At 41.4% G+C, this 16,789-nt stretch overlaps 2 protein-coding genes across 3 annotated transcripts in view; both read left to right on the top strand.

Moving 5' to 3' along the window:
* Positions 1-9,722, top strand: part of kif11 (kinesin family member 11) — a 44,194-nt gene extending 34,472 nt beyond the window's left edge. The window contains exons 22-27 of the mRNA XM_034240420.1: positions 768-928; positions 1,020-1,138; positions 4,846-5,068; positions 7,821-7,996; positions 8,231-8,338; positions 9,450-9,722. Of these exons, the coding sequence (XP_034096311.1) occupies positions 768-928; positions 1,020-1,138; positions 4,846-5,068; positions 7,821-7,996; positions 8,231-8,338; positions 9,450-9,557 (895 nt within the window). The 3' untranslated portion in view covers positions 9,558-9,722. The remainder of the gene's footprint in view (positions 1-767; positions 929-1,019; positions 1,139-4,845; positions 5,069-7,820; positions 7,997-8,230; positions 8,339-9,449) is intronic.
* A 4,066-nt stretch (positions 9,723-13,788) lies between these two features.
* On the top strand, positions 13,789-15,672 carry LOC117562567. 2 transcript variants are annotated; one of them, XM_034240419.1, is made up of 2 exons: positions 13,789-14,722; positions 14,786-15,672. In XM_034240419.1, the coding sequence occupies exons 1-2, from the start codon at positions 13,915-13,917 to the stop codon at positions 15,004-15,006; spliced, it is 1,029 nt and encodes a 342-aa protein (XP_034096310.1). In that variant the 5' UTR covers positions 13,789-13,914; the 3' UTR covers positions 15,007-15,672. The 2 variants fall into 2 exon arrangements, with proteins under 2 accessions (XP_034096310.1, XP_034096309.1); XM_034240418.1 differs by having other exon boundaries at positions 13,789-15,672.
* The last annotated feature ends 1,117 nt before the right edge of the window (positions 15,673-16,789 follow it).

The raw sequence follows: 16,789 nt of genomic DNA, 5'->3' as shown, positions 1-16,789 counted from the left end.
TTGGCTAGAGCTTTTACTGGCATATGATTTGATTGGCTGACGCTTCCATCGAAGCTTCAAAAGTTGAACATTGCTGTGACGTCACCCCATTCAAAGTGAATGGGCAGAAGCTTCGCCGCCGTGTGGACCGGCCGTTACTCCCCTTGTGTGTATGCACAGCTCTCAACATGCCCAGACTTGTAGTGATTTTCACCTCTTTTAATACTTTTCGCCTCATTCTGAAAGAAAGAAATGAAATGTGACGGCCGTCTTGGTGTGTGGTGCGAGACGGGAGATGTAGTTCATTGAGCGTTTCACACAAACAAAAGTGTTACTTCACAGTTTTACGACACATTTTGATTTTTTTGACTTGCAAAATTATCTTTTAAATTGACAAACATCATATGTGTAATTCGTGGCACAATTCAAACAGGATCGAAAGATAATCTTTCTCTCTCCATTGACTTCAATACTTTTTCCCAAATAAGGTCCCATGGAGCTCCCCGGAAAGGGAGGGACTTCACCTCTCTATAACAAAAATAAAAAGTTGTAAATTAAAAACGTATAAAACAATTAATCTAATATATCATATTCCAATTATTTGTATATAGACTATTCTTGCACTATTTCTATTCTATTTTATTTGTATTTACTTGCACTCTTATCTCTTGTATTGTGTTGCACTGTGGGAGGAGCCTGTGACCTCAGATTTTCATCGTCATAACTACACTAGCTATATTCCATGACAATAAAAGCCTCGACTCACCTGTTCTGTGTGTCCTGTTCAGCGGCTGCGGTGCGGTGGAGCTGCAGGCCTCGGCTCAGGCGGACCTCCTCTCCTCCGCCTCCTCCTCGCTCTCCTCCGCTCTGCGTCTGAACGCCCAGGAGAAGCACGTGGCGCTGCAGGAGCTGACGGGCTACTGCTCGCACCTCCACGGCTCCGTGTCCGGTACGCCACGCATCATTTAGACCTTTTTGAAATCACATCTAAAGTGCACTCAGTTGGCATGGTTACTGATGGCGTCACTTCCTGTCTGCAGGTCTGGTGCAGCGGGACCTCCAGTGGAGCTCCAGAGTCGGGGAGCACGCGGAGACGCAAGCCCAGGAACACCTGTCGCTGCTGGGGGAGACTTCCAGTGAAGCGCACACCCTCCAACAGGTACATGGGTTCTCTTTCACATTCTGTTTTTATTTGTTAATCGGCAAAAGGCTTTCTGTGCCTGATATCATCCAGTTGCAGACCATTTTCTTTATTTAATGTATGTTTTTTTTAAATGTATTTAGCATTAGTGTATGTTTTATAAACAGGGCTGCACATGCGCTCCCGCCGCGAAAAAAGGAGCACCGGATCATTTGAAAAAAGGCGCATCTGCGCACTAACATTGAGAGAGAGAGAGAGATATTTGCGAGTTGCATATGAACGGGTAAGATAGCAGGGTTTCCCACACATAGACTTTACCTGGGCGGGCCACCCAGGTATATTAACGGCCGCCAAAGTATAATTCATAAGCCGTTTGATTTTTTTAATCCGTCCGCGAGCACGACGGCATCTGTCGATCCCTCGCTCTACCCCCTCGCTATCGTGTGAAGGGTCTGCTTTATGCACTCCGCACAGTAACCCTGCTGCGAGGCTCCGGTGAACAGTCCATGAGCGTGCTCACTAGCGCAACTCCCCCCCCCGTTTATAAAGTCAAGTACCCCTCAAAAGGTCCAGTTTATTTCATTTTAAGGATGCGCACCAAGCAACATCTCCAGCTGCTCCTTTGAGAACCAGGGCAAAAAGGTTGTGTGCACCCCTGCTTATAAATGATGCTTAATTTGAACTGTTTTCAAGGTTAGGAATGTTATTATATTCAAAGTAAAGCTAAATAAATGAAAAATCGAAATGCATGAAAGACTCAAACTAAATGTTTAATATAGTTAAATATAATAACTAGGGCCGGGACTTTAACGCGTTAATTAAGATTAATTAATTACACAAAAATTAACGCGTTAAAAAAATTAACGCATTTTAATCGCACTTATTTTTGCACCGCGGAACGTTTCTCACTGGATGAGTTTCAGGCGTACCGATTATACTGGAGCACCAACTAACGTTCATGACTTCAGACAACAACAAACCACAGTGAACAACAGTGGGAAATGTTGTTTTAAAAAACGGACGGATGGAAGCGTTGATAAGAGCACGGTTGTGTGCAAATTATGCAAAAAGCAATTCGCATATCACCGCAGCACATCAAGCCTCAAGTATCACCTCAATGCAAAACATATAGCAGCTAGCGTGGAAGCTAGCGTGGATGTTAGCCTCTTATCGCGTTCACACCAAAAAGAGCCGGTACTAAAATTAGTTCATGAGAACCTTTTTACCCCCACGAAAGTCCCTGCTAGAGAGCAGAGAGCTGCTAGAGAGCAGGGACTTTCAAACGGCTCTCTTGTGAGAAAAGAGCTATATTTCTGATTGGCTGGGCGGATTGCAAACCACGCCCCGTAAAACTCCCAAAAAGTTTTGTGAAGCCGCCATTTTATTATCCTCGCATTAGCATTATTAGCATTAGCCCAGCGCAGAAACGCAGAGAGACTAACTTATGGCAACACAAAATAAAACATGGGAGCGGTGGAGATGAGGAGGTGTCGGCGTTCTGGCGATTTACTCGGAAGGCTTCAGTAGAAGCTGCTCGGACTCCCAGCAGCTTCTACTGAAGCCAGTCCCCAACTCCGGGGACTTCCGGCCGGGGACTTTGGGCGGCAGTATACGCCGTGAAGTGGTTTGCGGCCTGCCAGTAAACCCAAAGCAGAAGAAGAAGAAGTGACGTCAGCGGCTTCATTTGCCTAATCCACCCTCAGGTTCAAAGAGTTCTCATGAACTAAGTTCTCATGAACCTTTGTGGGAAAAGTACTGCGGTGTGAATGCGCCTAATGGTATACTAAAATCCATGTGAAAAAAATTGCTTCTCACTGTTCTCAGGTCAAATATTTATATGTGATTAAAAATGCGATTAATTTCGATTAATTAATTACAAAGCCTCTAATTAATTAGATTCATTTTTTTTAATCGAGTCCCGGCCCTAGTAAAAACTCAAAATGGGTTTTCAAAAATACGCTACATCTGTCTCTGTCAAATGCACTTTTAAATGAAAAGGAAATCAGATGCACTCGGTTGGTCTTTAGGCTTTATTTTTGTAATATTTAATGCATTTATTATTTATGATACATATATATAAAATGATATAAATGATATATAAATGATATAAAATGTGAAATTTAGATTTTTTTTTTTATACCAAAGTAAAAAAAACGTTCAGAACAAAAGCTTCACCTGAATGTATAATGTGGGAAAAAGATAAACTAAATGAATAAAAACTTAAGGCAAAAATATATGTTTAAAATCTTAATAACAACAAAACCTTTCTCTAAACCAAACAAAGGCACTCTGAAATGAAATGTAAAACACAACCAAACCTCTGTACCTGTGGGTCTTCAGATGTAATTACACTGAAGTGTTAGGTTTCATTATCACATCAAAAAGCTTCTCCTGAGACTCAGAACTTGTCCTAACTGCTCCCTCTCTGCTCTGCCACCTCTCCTCTGCATGTGGTTGTGTGTGTGCATGTATATATCTGTGTGTAAACACAACAGAGTGGAGAAAGAAATGTCCCGTAAGGCAGGCAGCGCTATTGCAGGGGGGGGGGGCGCGTGAAGCTTGGGAAGAAGTTGCAAACAAACATTGTTTGATCATAAAATTGACACATTTTTAACACGACCAGCAGTTAAAAGAAAAGTGGACGAGCCCACGACAAGTCTTTCAGCTATAATGCCGAAATCAACAAAAGTATGATGAGGAATACATCTCCCTTGACATCTAACGTGTTCGGTGCGGAGATCTCTCTCTCTCGTCTGTGCGGGGGGCGGGTCATCTCACTCACAGACTGCAGCGCCGTGCACACAGAGATCTGCCGGTGGAGAACATAGCGTTCAAAAGTGACAATCTAATCGACAGCGCTCGATGTGGTCAATGCTCGTTTGCCATAAGTCTTTTTGCGGAAACACGAGCAATCTGTCCATCGGCTGGCCAAAAGTCATCACATTCATACGGAGAAATGCACCGTTTTCAACTTCCTTAACTCAGAGTTTTGTTGCCCGAATTACGTGTAAGGTGGGAGAAGTACTCTGATCAAGTACTTAAGTAAAAGCAGTATATTGCAGGGTAGCTTGTGAATTTACTCCAGGTGGAACTAAAGTCTGATTTAAGTGTTGATCATATTTCACATCATTCATCCACATCTGTAAAGTAACTAAAAGTATTACATAACTGTAGTGGAGTACAAGTACACCATTTACCTCTGAATTGTAGTGGAGTAGAAGTACACAGAAGCAAAAGTGGAAATACTTAAGTATCTCATAAATCCAGTACTTGAGTAAATCTACTTACTTCTGTGCTAGCTGCCCATAATCCACACTATACATAACATTAATCAATGTGAATTCTGCTTCTAGTTTGTTTCCCTAAAAAACAACCTATAAAAATACTGTTAAAGAACCGGATCGATAAGCAGTACTTGTAATCGTTTCAATTAGGCCTCATTATTTCACAGTGGCACAGGATCATCTGCCAATACAAGCACTTTGGTTCAAGTTCAATCCATAATAATACAATTAGAGTTGGATCTTTGTGTCTTGTTATTATTAGCAGAGGTAATGTTTATTCAACTATATACAATTCATTCTACCAATCTGGGTGGGAACCGGATTAGGGGGGGGCTCGAAAGTATTTCCAATTACACAAGGGGGGCCTGACTGAAAAAGGTTGGTAACCACTGCTGTAAGGGATGTCGTCTTCTAACGTGCTCCTTGTCTCCTCTCCTGCAGAGCGTGGAGACTCGCTGTGCGGACCAGCTGCGCTCGGCTCAGGAGGATCTGACGAGTCGGCAGGCGGGGGTGCAGCGCGCTCTGGAGGTGGTGCAGGAGCAGACCTGCAGGGACCGGGATGTCCTGGGCCAGCAGCAGGAGGAACTGAGGAGGGGTTTGGAGACGGGCCAGCAGCTGGTGACCGGCTTTCTGCAGGAGGAGCTGCAACAGGACGTCCCCACCGGTACTTACATTTCATTCAGGAGAGACAGTGTTGATGTAAAAATATATATTTATTGCCGGGAAAACACAGATGCATGTAATGGTGTTTGGTGATTAGATCCCGTTGTGCTGGACTATCATTCGGGAGGGGAAAACCGAACCGATGAATCCCCCCCTGGGGTCTAGACGCTGGTGGTGGTGGTGGAGGCATGAAGGGATTGATGGTCGGTCTGAAGAGTAGTGGTTTAAGCTTGACTTTGGAAGAAAGGAAGGTGGAGGAGTGTTGCGTTGAGTCGCCTGAAATGACAACTGTGAGGAAGGGGAGAGAGCAGATTGAAAGGTTTAGCAATGCGCTATGATAGGCTTGTGGGAATAGAGCGAAGTGATAGGTTTAGCTGGGGAGTGATGCCCCTGATCACTGATTGAAAGGAGAGAGTAGTAAACTGGGAATATGTGAATGAATGAGTAAAGACGGGCTTCCTGGTTGAACTTGTGCTGAGCTTTATTAACCCGGACGCCTTTTTCTGTTTTAAAACGTCCTTACATTTGAATACTCAACTTCTGTGTTCAGTACTGACATTAGGGGTTTATTACATGGTCTCTGTGATTTAAAGGGGGCCTATCATGCAAAATGCACTTCTTATGTCTTTTATACATACATATGTGTCCCTGGTGTGTCGGGGAACTCACGCAGCATCAGAAAATAAAACCCTCTCTCTTTTCCTCCGTTCCCAAATCTCTAAAAACGAGGCTACAACGGAGCTGATCCAGATTTCCGTCCGATATGACGTAATATCTGAAATGTGGACCCACGGCCCAATCAGAAACGTTGCCCGACTGTTTTGGACGTAATATGGTCGGTGTTTACATTAGCATCGCTAACACTCAGAGCTAACCTGTACTGGAGAGCATGTGTGTGACTCACCTTGTGGTATAACCGGCAAGAGAGAAAGCCTTTGAGCTCCATACTGTTTCAGATCCTTGATAATCCATGATATGGCGTTTCATCACGGCAGCATTTAGTTTAGACAGTAGCTGCCGGGTCCCGCATGAGCTCAGACCCCTCCTTTTTATTTATTTTTTTAAAGCTTTATTCCCCAAATCAGCACTTTAGAAACAGGAAGTGAAATAGAGGGATATGAGGCATGGCTAGAATGGGTGATCTGTTTGGTATTTTGAGCAAAACACTTCATAGACATGTTTTTTATATATTTTTACTAGGGCCGGGACCCGATTAAAAAAATGAATCTAATTAATTAGAGGCTTTGTAATTAATTAATCGAAATTAATCGCATTTTTAATCACATATAAATATTTGACCTGAGAACAGTGAGAAGCAATTTTTTTCACATGGATTTTAGTATACCATTAGGCGCATTCACACCGCAGTACTTTTCCCACAAAGGTTCATGAGAATTTAGTTCATGAGAACTCTTTGAACCTGGGGGTGGATTAGGCAAATGAAGCCGCTGACGTCACTTCTTCTTCTGCTTTGGGTTTACTGGCAGGCCGCAAACCACTTCACGGCGTATACTGCCGCCCAAAGTCCCCGGCCGGAAGTCCCCGGAGTTAGGGACTGGCTTCAGTAGAAGCTGCTGGGACTCCCAGCAGCTTCTACTGAAGCCTTCCGAGTAAATAGCCAGAACGCCGACACCTCCTCATCTCCACCGCTCCCATGTTTTATTTTGTGTTGCCATAAGTTAGTCTCTCTGCGTTTCTGCGCTGGGATAATGCTAATGCTAGGATAATAAAATGGCGGCTTCACAAAACTTTTTGGGAGTTTTACGGGGCGTGGTTTGCAATCCGCCCAGCCAATCAGACATATAGCTCTTTTCTCACAAGAGAGCCGTACGAAAGTCCCTGCTCTCTAGCAGCTCTCTGCTCTCTAGCAGGGACTTTCGTGGGGGTAAAAAGGTTCTCATGAACTAATTTTAGTACCGGCTCTTTTTGGTGTGAACGCGATAAAAGAGGCTAACGTCCACGCTAGCTTCCACGCTAGCTGCTATATGTTTTGCATTGAGGTGATACTTGAGGCTTGATGTGCTGCGGTGATATGCGAATTCCTTTTTGCATAATTTGCACACAACCGTGCTCTTATCGACGCTTCCATCCGTCCGTTTTTTAAAACAACATTTCCCACTGTTGTTCACTGTGGTTTGTTGTTGTCTGAAGTCATGAACGTTAGTTGGTGCTCCAGTATAATCGGTACGCCTGAAACTCATCCAGTGAGAAACGTTCCGCGGTGCAAAAATAAGTGCGATTAAAATGCGTTAATTTTTGTGTAATTAATTAATCTTAATTAACACGTTAAAGTCCCGGCCCTAGTTTTTATATATCTGAGACCTATGCTGTTGCCTAAAAATAGCATGATAGGTGACCTTTGAATACAGTCGTTCAAAGGGACATTTTTAATTATGGAGCTGTTGGTTACAGCTAATATAACTATTTTATTTTAGAGATGACGTTGTTTTTAAAGTGTGCTATATAAATGAAATATATTATTATAACTTATAACATTTACATTTTACAAGATTAAAATTGTACATTTATGAGAAAAACATGTCCATGCTTTCAAAATGTAATTTGCCCATCTACAAGTAAAGTACTCTGCTACAGAAAAAGAACACTGAGATAATGAATTTGTTAAAAGACCTTGGAAATTGTTCAAAGTAAATCCATTTGTTTGTAGAATGGTGATATGGAGAAAGTCTCGTGTTTCCATGTCCTTGAACGTGTCCCGGTCACTCACACAGTTGTTCTGCTGTTGCCTTCAGGTACCACCCCTCAGCGTCGGGAGTTTGTGTATCCCCGGCGGCTGGAGAGGTCGAGGAGCCGCGCGGCGCTGCTGGAGAGCCTGAGGCGGCAGCAGGAGGAGCTGCAGCAGGAGGAGCTGCAGGCCGCCATCGAGGAGGAGGAAGAGGAGGAGAAACAACACAGCCTGGTTGATCACGTACGTTTCATTTTCGGTTTTCTACTGGGAATTCCTTCACACCCTTCCACAATTTCAATTTAATTCAGACTAAGTATTAAAAAGCTGTTGGAACCCGGGTTGTTAGATTTAATTTAACAGAAAACAATTCTGCATTTCTCAAACCAAATCTATAAAATGGCTGGAGAACTGCTTTTATTTTAAATAATAGAACAAATAAAATAAACTCTTAATTCTGCTGTGTCTCCCCTGCAGGACTCTCTGGAGGATCTGAGCACGTTCAACGAGAGTCTGGCCACCGAGCCGTCCTTCATCGACGAGAACCTCGTCTTCAACGAGAGCAAACGCGTTCCCTTCTTCAAGGTGAGCACTTTATTTGTTGGTTTATGTATAAAAAAATATATATATGTGTTAATAATTTAGTTTTTGGGAGAAATGGCGGGATTAAATACTTCTTCCCACCCCTTTTCGGGTGTGTAATTAAGTAGATTATTTGTTTATATATAATTTAGAGTCAGTAACATTTTTGTTTATCAATTTAGCTGCTTAAGTTTGTATAGTATAATAATACCAGGGTTTCCCACACATAGACTTTACTGGTGCGGGCCGCCCAGGTACATTAACGTCCGCCAAAGTATATTTCGCGACCCATTTAGTTTTTTTCTTATCTGTCCGCGAGCACGACGCCATCTGCGATCGATTAACTACCCCTCCTCTACCTGTTCGCTCTGCTATCGCGTGAAGGGTCTGCTTTATGCGCTCTGCTGTAACTCCGCTGCGAGGCTCCGGTGAACAGTTCATGAGCGAGCTCCATTTCAGGGGGTCCGCTGGGTCTTTAAAAGTATTAAAAATTGATATATAAATTTAGCGAAAATTAAGACTATTAAAAAGTATTAAAGGGCATTTTCCAAGGTATTACATTTTGTAGCTTGTTTTCAATAAGTATATAAATTGTCCAAAGAGGTTGTATTCTACAGTTTGCCTGAATGTAATCATTGCGTAGGTGTGTAGTGTGATTCTGTAGTTTATTGATGGCATCCCGTTGGATTGGACGTCATCTGAACAGGACATCGCACGCTCACTGCTTGATAGCGCGCGAAGGTCCGTTTACGCCGGTTGTTAAACAACATCGTTATGGGGAAATGCAAGTCTACGTCCAAATGGTTGGAAGATAAGGAGGAAGGACAATCAATACTGTATATAGTCAATGTGAGGTGAAGTGTGTCGCCAAGGTAACCGGTTAGAACTCAAAGTGGAGATGAGGTCTTAAAATGTATGGAAAGGGTCTTAAAAGGTTTTACATTTGACTTCAGGATTCCTGCACTAGCACCCCCCGTTCTCGGATACCACCACAAGTATATTTCAGATCTGTGGGAAACACGGAGTTCTCATGTTTCATTATTATAATTTTGTTTCTGTTATTGTTTTACACATTCAAAAATCAAAACAATAAAAGGGTATTTTTGTTTCACAGCACAAGAAAGGAGCTAAGAAGGAAATGAAGATCCCCCCGAAGCAAAAAGTGTCAGAAAACGAATCAACGCCGCAGAAATCCAGACTGCCCCTCCGCTCTCAGAACTAAAACATTTAAAATATATTCTTCTTAATCCATATTATCATCGTCTTTCCTATGTTGGTTTTATGTTTGTATTTTTGTCTTCTAAATATGAATTTGTTGTTTTAGTAGCGTAGTTGTCGACATTTCCAATTAGCTTGTAGAATTAAAGAGATTTTATACTTGTTTTTATACTTTTGTGATTTATTAAAGGTGGGGTAGGTGATTCACTTCAGAAACATTATATTCCATGAATGCTCTTGACATCCCGATAGCAATGATGAAATGCTTTGACAATAAATATATAAAAATGTCATCTGTGGAAGCCGTGGCGCTGTAAAAAGCACGACCAATCATCTGAGCCGGCCCGGCTAAAGTAACTGGATGGCCTACCTGCCTGTCAGCCTTCCATCTGTGCACAAACTTATCTCGTGCCCTCATTGGTCATGTGCGCGTTCGTGTGTGTTGGAGGAGGGGCTCTGTGAGGAAGTCTGAAGGAAAGGGCAGATTTTTTTTCAGCTGCGTACTTTCAAATTCTAGCGCACTCGAGCTGGTTTCTCCATTCTTACCTACCCCACCTTTTAATTCCAATAGAGTACTAGGGGTAAAGGATTCATCATGTTTGATGAAAATGGAGAACTAGGAATTGCCGAAACTTTTTGGAAAGCGAAGCAACAGGATCTTTCCAAATACCTACATTGCAGGTTCCTCAACAGTGCAATTTACAAGACATAAAAACAATACAAATAGTGCAAATTTGGTCAGGATGCTCTCTATGGTGCACCGGTCTAAGAGGTAGCTCTTAAATAGGACAGACATGTTTGTTTCCTTTCTCAGAGTACCAATAAGTAAGATGCTGTTCAGGGATTCTTGTATAGAGTGAAAGCACTTGAATCATGAATTTATAGTACATACATTCGTGTTTGTGAACAAACGAGTTAATCAGTGAACTATTGGTGAGATTCGCTAGGTGTATTTCTACACTTTGAACAAAGTTGGGCCAGTTCTCCAAATGTTTAGGACAGGGCTATTCAATTAGTTTGGAATGGGGCCGGTTGATGAAAATGATCCAAAGCAAGGGGCCGGGAAAAAGATGGCTTGAAATATGAGCAATCATTTGAAGAGCTTCAGATACAGTAAATACTACAACCGCATAGTGGAGTGCATGCATTGTGTTTAATGAAATCAAACAACATAGCCCCAAGGCCTTTAGAGATCTAAATGGCTCAGAACTCAGTAGGCCTACATGTGAAGCTCATTTAACCGTCAACATCATTTCATTTAGGTGAAATGATCTAATCATTCACGCAGAGATGCAATCAATGACAGGAGGTGTCACTACAGTAGCTAGTAGGTGGGTTCCGAGCCCGCAGAAGTTTTTAGGCAATGTCTTCCCCTCTATCTCTCAATGTAACACCCTCTCTGGAATAAAGGCACAAAAGTAGATTACTTTTTAACATTATACTCAAAGGGCCAGTCAATATCACCCCGGGGCCGGATTTGGGCCGCCAATTGAATAGCCCTGGTTTAGGAGATGGAAATTGATTTTAGAAAATCACAATCCCCCAACCCTACTCTTTTAAATAAGGAGCCTATACAATGTGTCACTGAGTACAAGTATCTTAGTGTCGTGCTTGACCACAAGCTCCGATGGGATGTATGGTCTGCGAAAGTAAATGCTAAGTCTCAACAAAGAATGTTCTTTTTACGTGAATTATTGTCTTTTAATGTCAGCAACAGAATGGTTAAGATGTTGTATCATGCTTTTATTGAAAGTGTGCTCCTTCGGCATCAGATGCTGGTTCGGCAACGCCACTGAGGCACAGACAAAGTCAGTCCGGAGGGCCGTAACATTGTCCAGTAAATTGTCAGGAATCTAATTTTCTAGTCAAGAAAGCTTAGTTTTAAAAATGTGAGTGACCTGAGGCACCCTCTTGCCTCTTATTTTGAACTGTTGCCATCCGGGTGGAGATATCGTGCCCCTCTGTTTAAAAAGAACAGATCTAGGCTTTCTTTCGTCCCACAAGCCATCAAACTCCTGAATCAATTATGGCTAGGACGCACTGTTTACCCAGCTTGCCTGGCCCTGTCCTCCCCCTCTGGCAAATGAGGTACTAGGCCCCTTGTCATGTCTACTAATATTCGTTGTTTTGAATGTCAGTTCTTTTTAATCTGTCTATGTTGTTGTCAGGGACATATGTTTTATCTTTTTAAATGCCTTGTGATGTGCTGCAACCGGCTGCAACCCATTTTCTCCTCGGGGACAAATAAACGAATACTACTACCTGCATTTAACTGCCACGGAAAGACTACATATACACCAAACTGTTTCCCAAACAAAATACCTTTTTTAACGTAATGTAATAATACCAAAGTTGTACTGTTCTGTTTCCCTGCATACTTCATACTTATATCACATAAGAGTCACTTATTGTACTTTAACAGCACTACATTTATTTTAAAGCTTTACATACCTCCCAGATTAGTACACAATAGTCACCTCATGATTTAAATTTACAAATTAAGCTACACAAAGCATATACAGACATTAAAATGCACTTTTACTAGCTGCACAAAAGTATCTCTTATCATATCCCCACCTCTATAACACAATGTTGTAATATGTAGTATTATGAATGGGCTTCTCGGCAAACTAGTTTTGGTCCTGGAAAACACTTGGTATGTGACTACACCCTGCATTAGATCATTCAAAAAACATTTGCATTTGGATAGTCACACTTTCGGTTCCTAGCTTTGACTGGTGTTACGGAAAATAACGTCCTCCGGTCAAATATGTTCCAGTGTGACCGGAAACAGACCTACAAAAGAAGTAATTTACCTTACACGATAAATACAACAAATGTATATTTTGAGTTACAAATATTAAGAGTCCTTTCTGCTGTTTTTAGCCTATTTGTCCCGAGTTTTGGCAACAAATTGTCTTGAAACGAGTGGCTTTTCTGCCATACTCGGATAAGCAAAAATGCTGATGAAGAAACAATTCCGATCCATTCCGGTGTCAGTACCATATGTGCTCGGGCTACCAGATCCATAGATATATATACATATAAACACGTTTATATATATATATCTGTGACCAGATCTGCTCGGGGTCCGTTACGCTTACCAATGACGTCACGCATTGGCTGTAGCAATAATTATATAATTATATAAACATAATGTTTACACTGGTGACATTTACGGGACACAATTCACTGGGTTGTATAGTATTGTAGTTATATAACTATATATATATATAGTTATAGTTGTAATACTATTCTAGCTTGTGTAGCGTGTATACAAGATCATCCTGCTGACTCCCATAATTTAAATGATCGGGAAATTACGTTGTAATGATAATAAATCACCTCCCTCATTCAGATTAATGTCGATTGTTATGTTTGAATGTTAAAAAAGAACAATCGACAGTGTTGTTGAGCCGATGAATGGGAGTTAAGCTAGAATGACAACACAACACAGGTGCACTCACTAACTCTTCCGTGGTGCAACACACACTATACAACCCAGTGAATTGTGTCCCGTAAATGTCACCAGTCAGTGTAAACATAATTATGTAAATAACCCAATTTGTGTTCTGTGAAACGGAAAAGGATATTACATTGTTTTTGTTACTTTCGTTGCAGTGTCTTAAATGTAATTTAAGTTAACTTCCTGTTTTTTTAAGAAATATTATTATTACCTCTTGAGTTGCCGTACAGCCAATGCGTGACGTCATTGGTAAGCGTAACGGACCCCGAGCAGATCTGGTAGCCCGTAAATAAATGTTGGTGGTGACATAAAGACAACATACTACATTTTTTTTTAAACGCTCTCTCAAACGTGAAGATCCTGAATAAGATATTTGATTTAAGTAAAAGTTTAAAAGGAGTAACATCGAAATATACTTTAAGTAGCCTATATTAAGTCAAAGAACTCATTCATATCTATATAATATTATCTTATTATAGTTAATGATACATTCAATTATAATACATATTATTCTAAGTAGAAACACACATAGCTGCTAGTAGAGAAAACATATACATTTGGTTTTATTTAAATATATTTTTACAATCTGTTTCTACTTAGAATTACTTTGAGTATTTAAATAGTTGTGCATGTTTGTATTTTTACAATATGCTGCTTTATTATAAAACATAACAAATAAGTCCCTATTATCGAATTTTAATCAGGCACTGTCTTGGAAACCTACATTACAATGCATGTCTGGGGCCCCTCCCTTCCGTTTCCTCCTTCACTTCACTCTCTCTCGCGTTGACGAAGGGTGTGGTGCTACTCGGTGTCTTCTTGGCGGCGAATTGACGACATTATTGATGTATCTGTTATGAACATCCGTAAAATCTTGTATTGATCCGTGGACGAAATGGAGAACGTGTTGGTGGTTTCTCTGCTGGTGTTGGCCTCTCTTCGCCCTGCTTCTACTGAGGAGAAGTTCATCAAGGAAGGCGGTAGCGTGACGCTGGACTTGAGGCCTGCTCCTTCCGATCCGATCATCATCATCCAGTGGAAGTTTAAAGATGGTATTCTGGCAGAATGGGTGAAAGATGTGCTTCCTTTGGCCCATAACAGAGAACACATCAAACTGGATATAGCCTCTGGACGTTTAGCTATGGAGAAAATGACCAAAGCGCACGAGGGTGTGTATTCAGTGGAGGTTAACAACCTAGTGCAAAAAGTGACATACAACGTTGTGTTTATCAAAGATGTTCCCAAGCCGGACATATGGGTCGCCCCGCTGACATGCAGCCATGAAAGTGACCAATGTACCCTGAGCTGTGAGGGGGACACCACCGGGGCTGAACCCGTCACTTACAGCTGGAAGACCGACGATGGAGAGTGGAAAGAGTCGAGGAAAGACATGCCCATCACCAAGAAAGACCATGGACAAGTAAAGACCTTCACCTGCAGGATGAATAACTCAGTAAGTGAGGAAGAAAGTGATCCATTTACAAATAGACTCTACCCGGAGAAAAAACCACACTCCACTCCTGAGCCTGTTATAGGCTTCGTTGTAGTCTTACTTTTGGCGGTTGTGGTTGGGGGGGTCGCGTGGGTGATTTTGGCAAGGAAATATAAGAAATGGCCCTTCGAGAAGCGAAACATCGACCCTGAGACTCCAAATGGAAATGATGCTGCAAACGAAGCGCTTTTGAAACTGGATGCAAAACCAGGCAGCCAAGTAGGACCTGCAGGAGGAGCAGAACCTTCTAATACATCACTGGATCAAAAACCAGGCAGCCAAGTAGGACCTGCAGGAGGAGCAGAACCTTCCAATACATCACTGGATGCAAAACCAGGCAGCCAAGAAGGACCTGCAGGAGGAGCAGAACCTTCTAATACATCACTGGATCAAAAACCAGGCATCCAAGATGAACTTACAGGAGAACCTGCAGACCCTCTCAAAGCATCACGTGAGGGAAACCCTGCAGAAGGAGAAGCCGATGCTAAACTGTGAGCTCTTGTCTCCTCTGGCAGATTGCTATACCTGCAGACATGTTGGGAAAAGATGTCCATATGTTTTTGCTTCACATGAGCTGTGTGTGTTTTTTAGCTGTGCGTCCTCGACTGTTACACGCACCAGAAGGATTGTCATACTGTCCAGTGTCCTCCCCAAAATAATCATTTGGTTGTACAGCAGCATGAAAACATGATTTATATTTAAATATCAAATGCAAATTCACAGCCTGTTGTTAAAAGAGACATTGTGTTATTGAACACAAATGATATGAGAGGACTAATGTATGAACTTTAACAATCAGCCATCTATTTTCATAATCCAATTTGAATTTGTACAATTTTGTAGTTATTTGAATGCTACTTCAAAGTTATATTTGACTTTCCCTGATTTTTTATTATTATACATGATATCTATGTCGCTTTGGATTTGTGTTAATCGATCATTTCCCTCAAAGTATTTAGTGTTTGGGTGAACGAGTGAAAACATGATTTAGATGTTAATGTGTGTATGCTGATAAGAGCGTGGCGATATTGCAACAAAATATCTGGGGGAAAAGATTCTATCGGACACACATAGACACACACACACAGACATAGACACACACACACATAGACACACACACATAGACATAGACACACACACACAGACACACACACACAGACATAGACACACACACACAGACATAGACACACACACAGACATAGACACACACACACAGACATAGACACACACACAGACATAGACACACACACACAGACATAGACACACACACACATAGACACACACACACATAGACACACACACACACACATAGACACACACACACACACATAGACACACACACACAGACATAGACACACACACATAGACACACAGACATAGACACACACACACATAGACATAGACACACACACATAGACACACACACATAGACATAGACACACACACACACACACATAGACATAGACACACACACATAGACATAGACACACACACAGACACACACACACATAGACACACACACACACACACACATAGACATAGACACACACACATAGATACACACACACATAGATACACACACATAGACACACACACACATAGACACACACACATAGATACACACACACATAGACACACACACACACACATAGATACACACACACACACACACACACAGATAGACACACACACAAACAGCAACAACATATCTGAGAGAAAAGATTCTGTCGCTTTTAAAGATAAAACGATCAACGGGAAATTATTTGTTTTCGTCTGAAAAAAACCATGAAATGATGTTTTCACGTTTTCACGTTTCCTAAATGTGTGAATTTTATGCTTTTTTTGTTGTGATCCACGACAATCAACTGGATCATCGATAATGAATGTAATTGATACTTGCAGTCCTACGATTTGCATGCTATAATTTTCTCTACAACCACCTTATCTTTTTGTCAATCTATCAGAATGACAAAAAAGCACTATTTATCAGTTATTGTGTATCTAAAGCAGCATTTTCAGTCATTTTGGCATGAAATAAGTTGATCAATACTAAAAAAATAGTATTAAATATTATTTGTCTTGGGAGTAAGGGAAGAGGAATGGATTGAAGTACTCAATGACATCCACTCAGTGTCAAATCATATACATTTCAGTGTGCAGTTCCTAGTATTACTTCTTAAGATCCACCATACCCACGTGTTCGTAATAACGCCCTCCTCCAAAAAGAGACACTCAGCAAAATGTGAGGCTTTTTAAAATTGAAAACTCAGTGCCTAAG

Source organism: Gymnodraco acuticeps, unplaced genomic scaffold (genome assembly GCF_902827175.1).
Source record: "Gymnodraco acuticeps unplaced genomic scaffold, fGymAcu1.1, whole genome shotgun sequence".
NCBI classification, from domain to species: Eukaryota; Metazoa; Chordata; class Actinopteri; order Perciformes; family Bathydraconidae; genus Gymnodraco; species Gymnodraco acuticeps.
The sequence above is the reverse complement of the archived record's forward strand: the minus strand, read 5'-3'. Positions and strand labels throughout refer to the sequence as shown.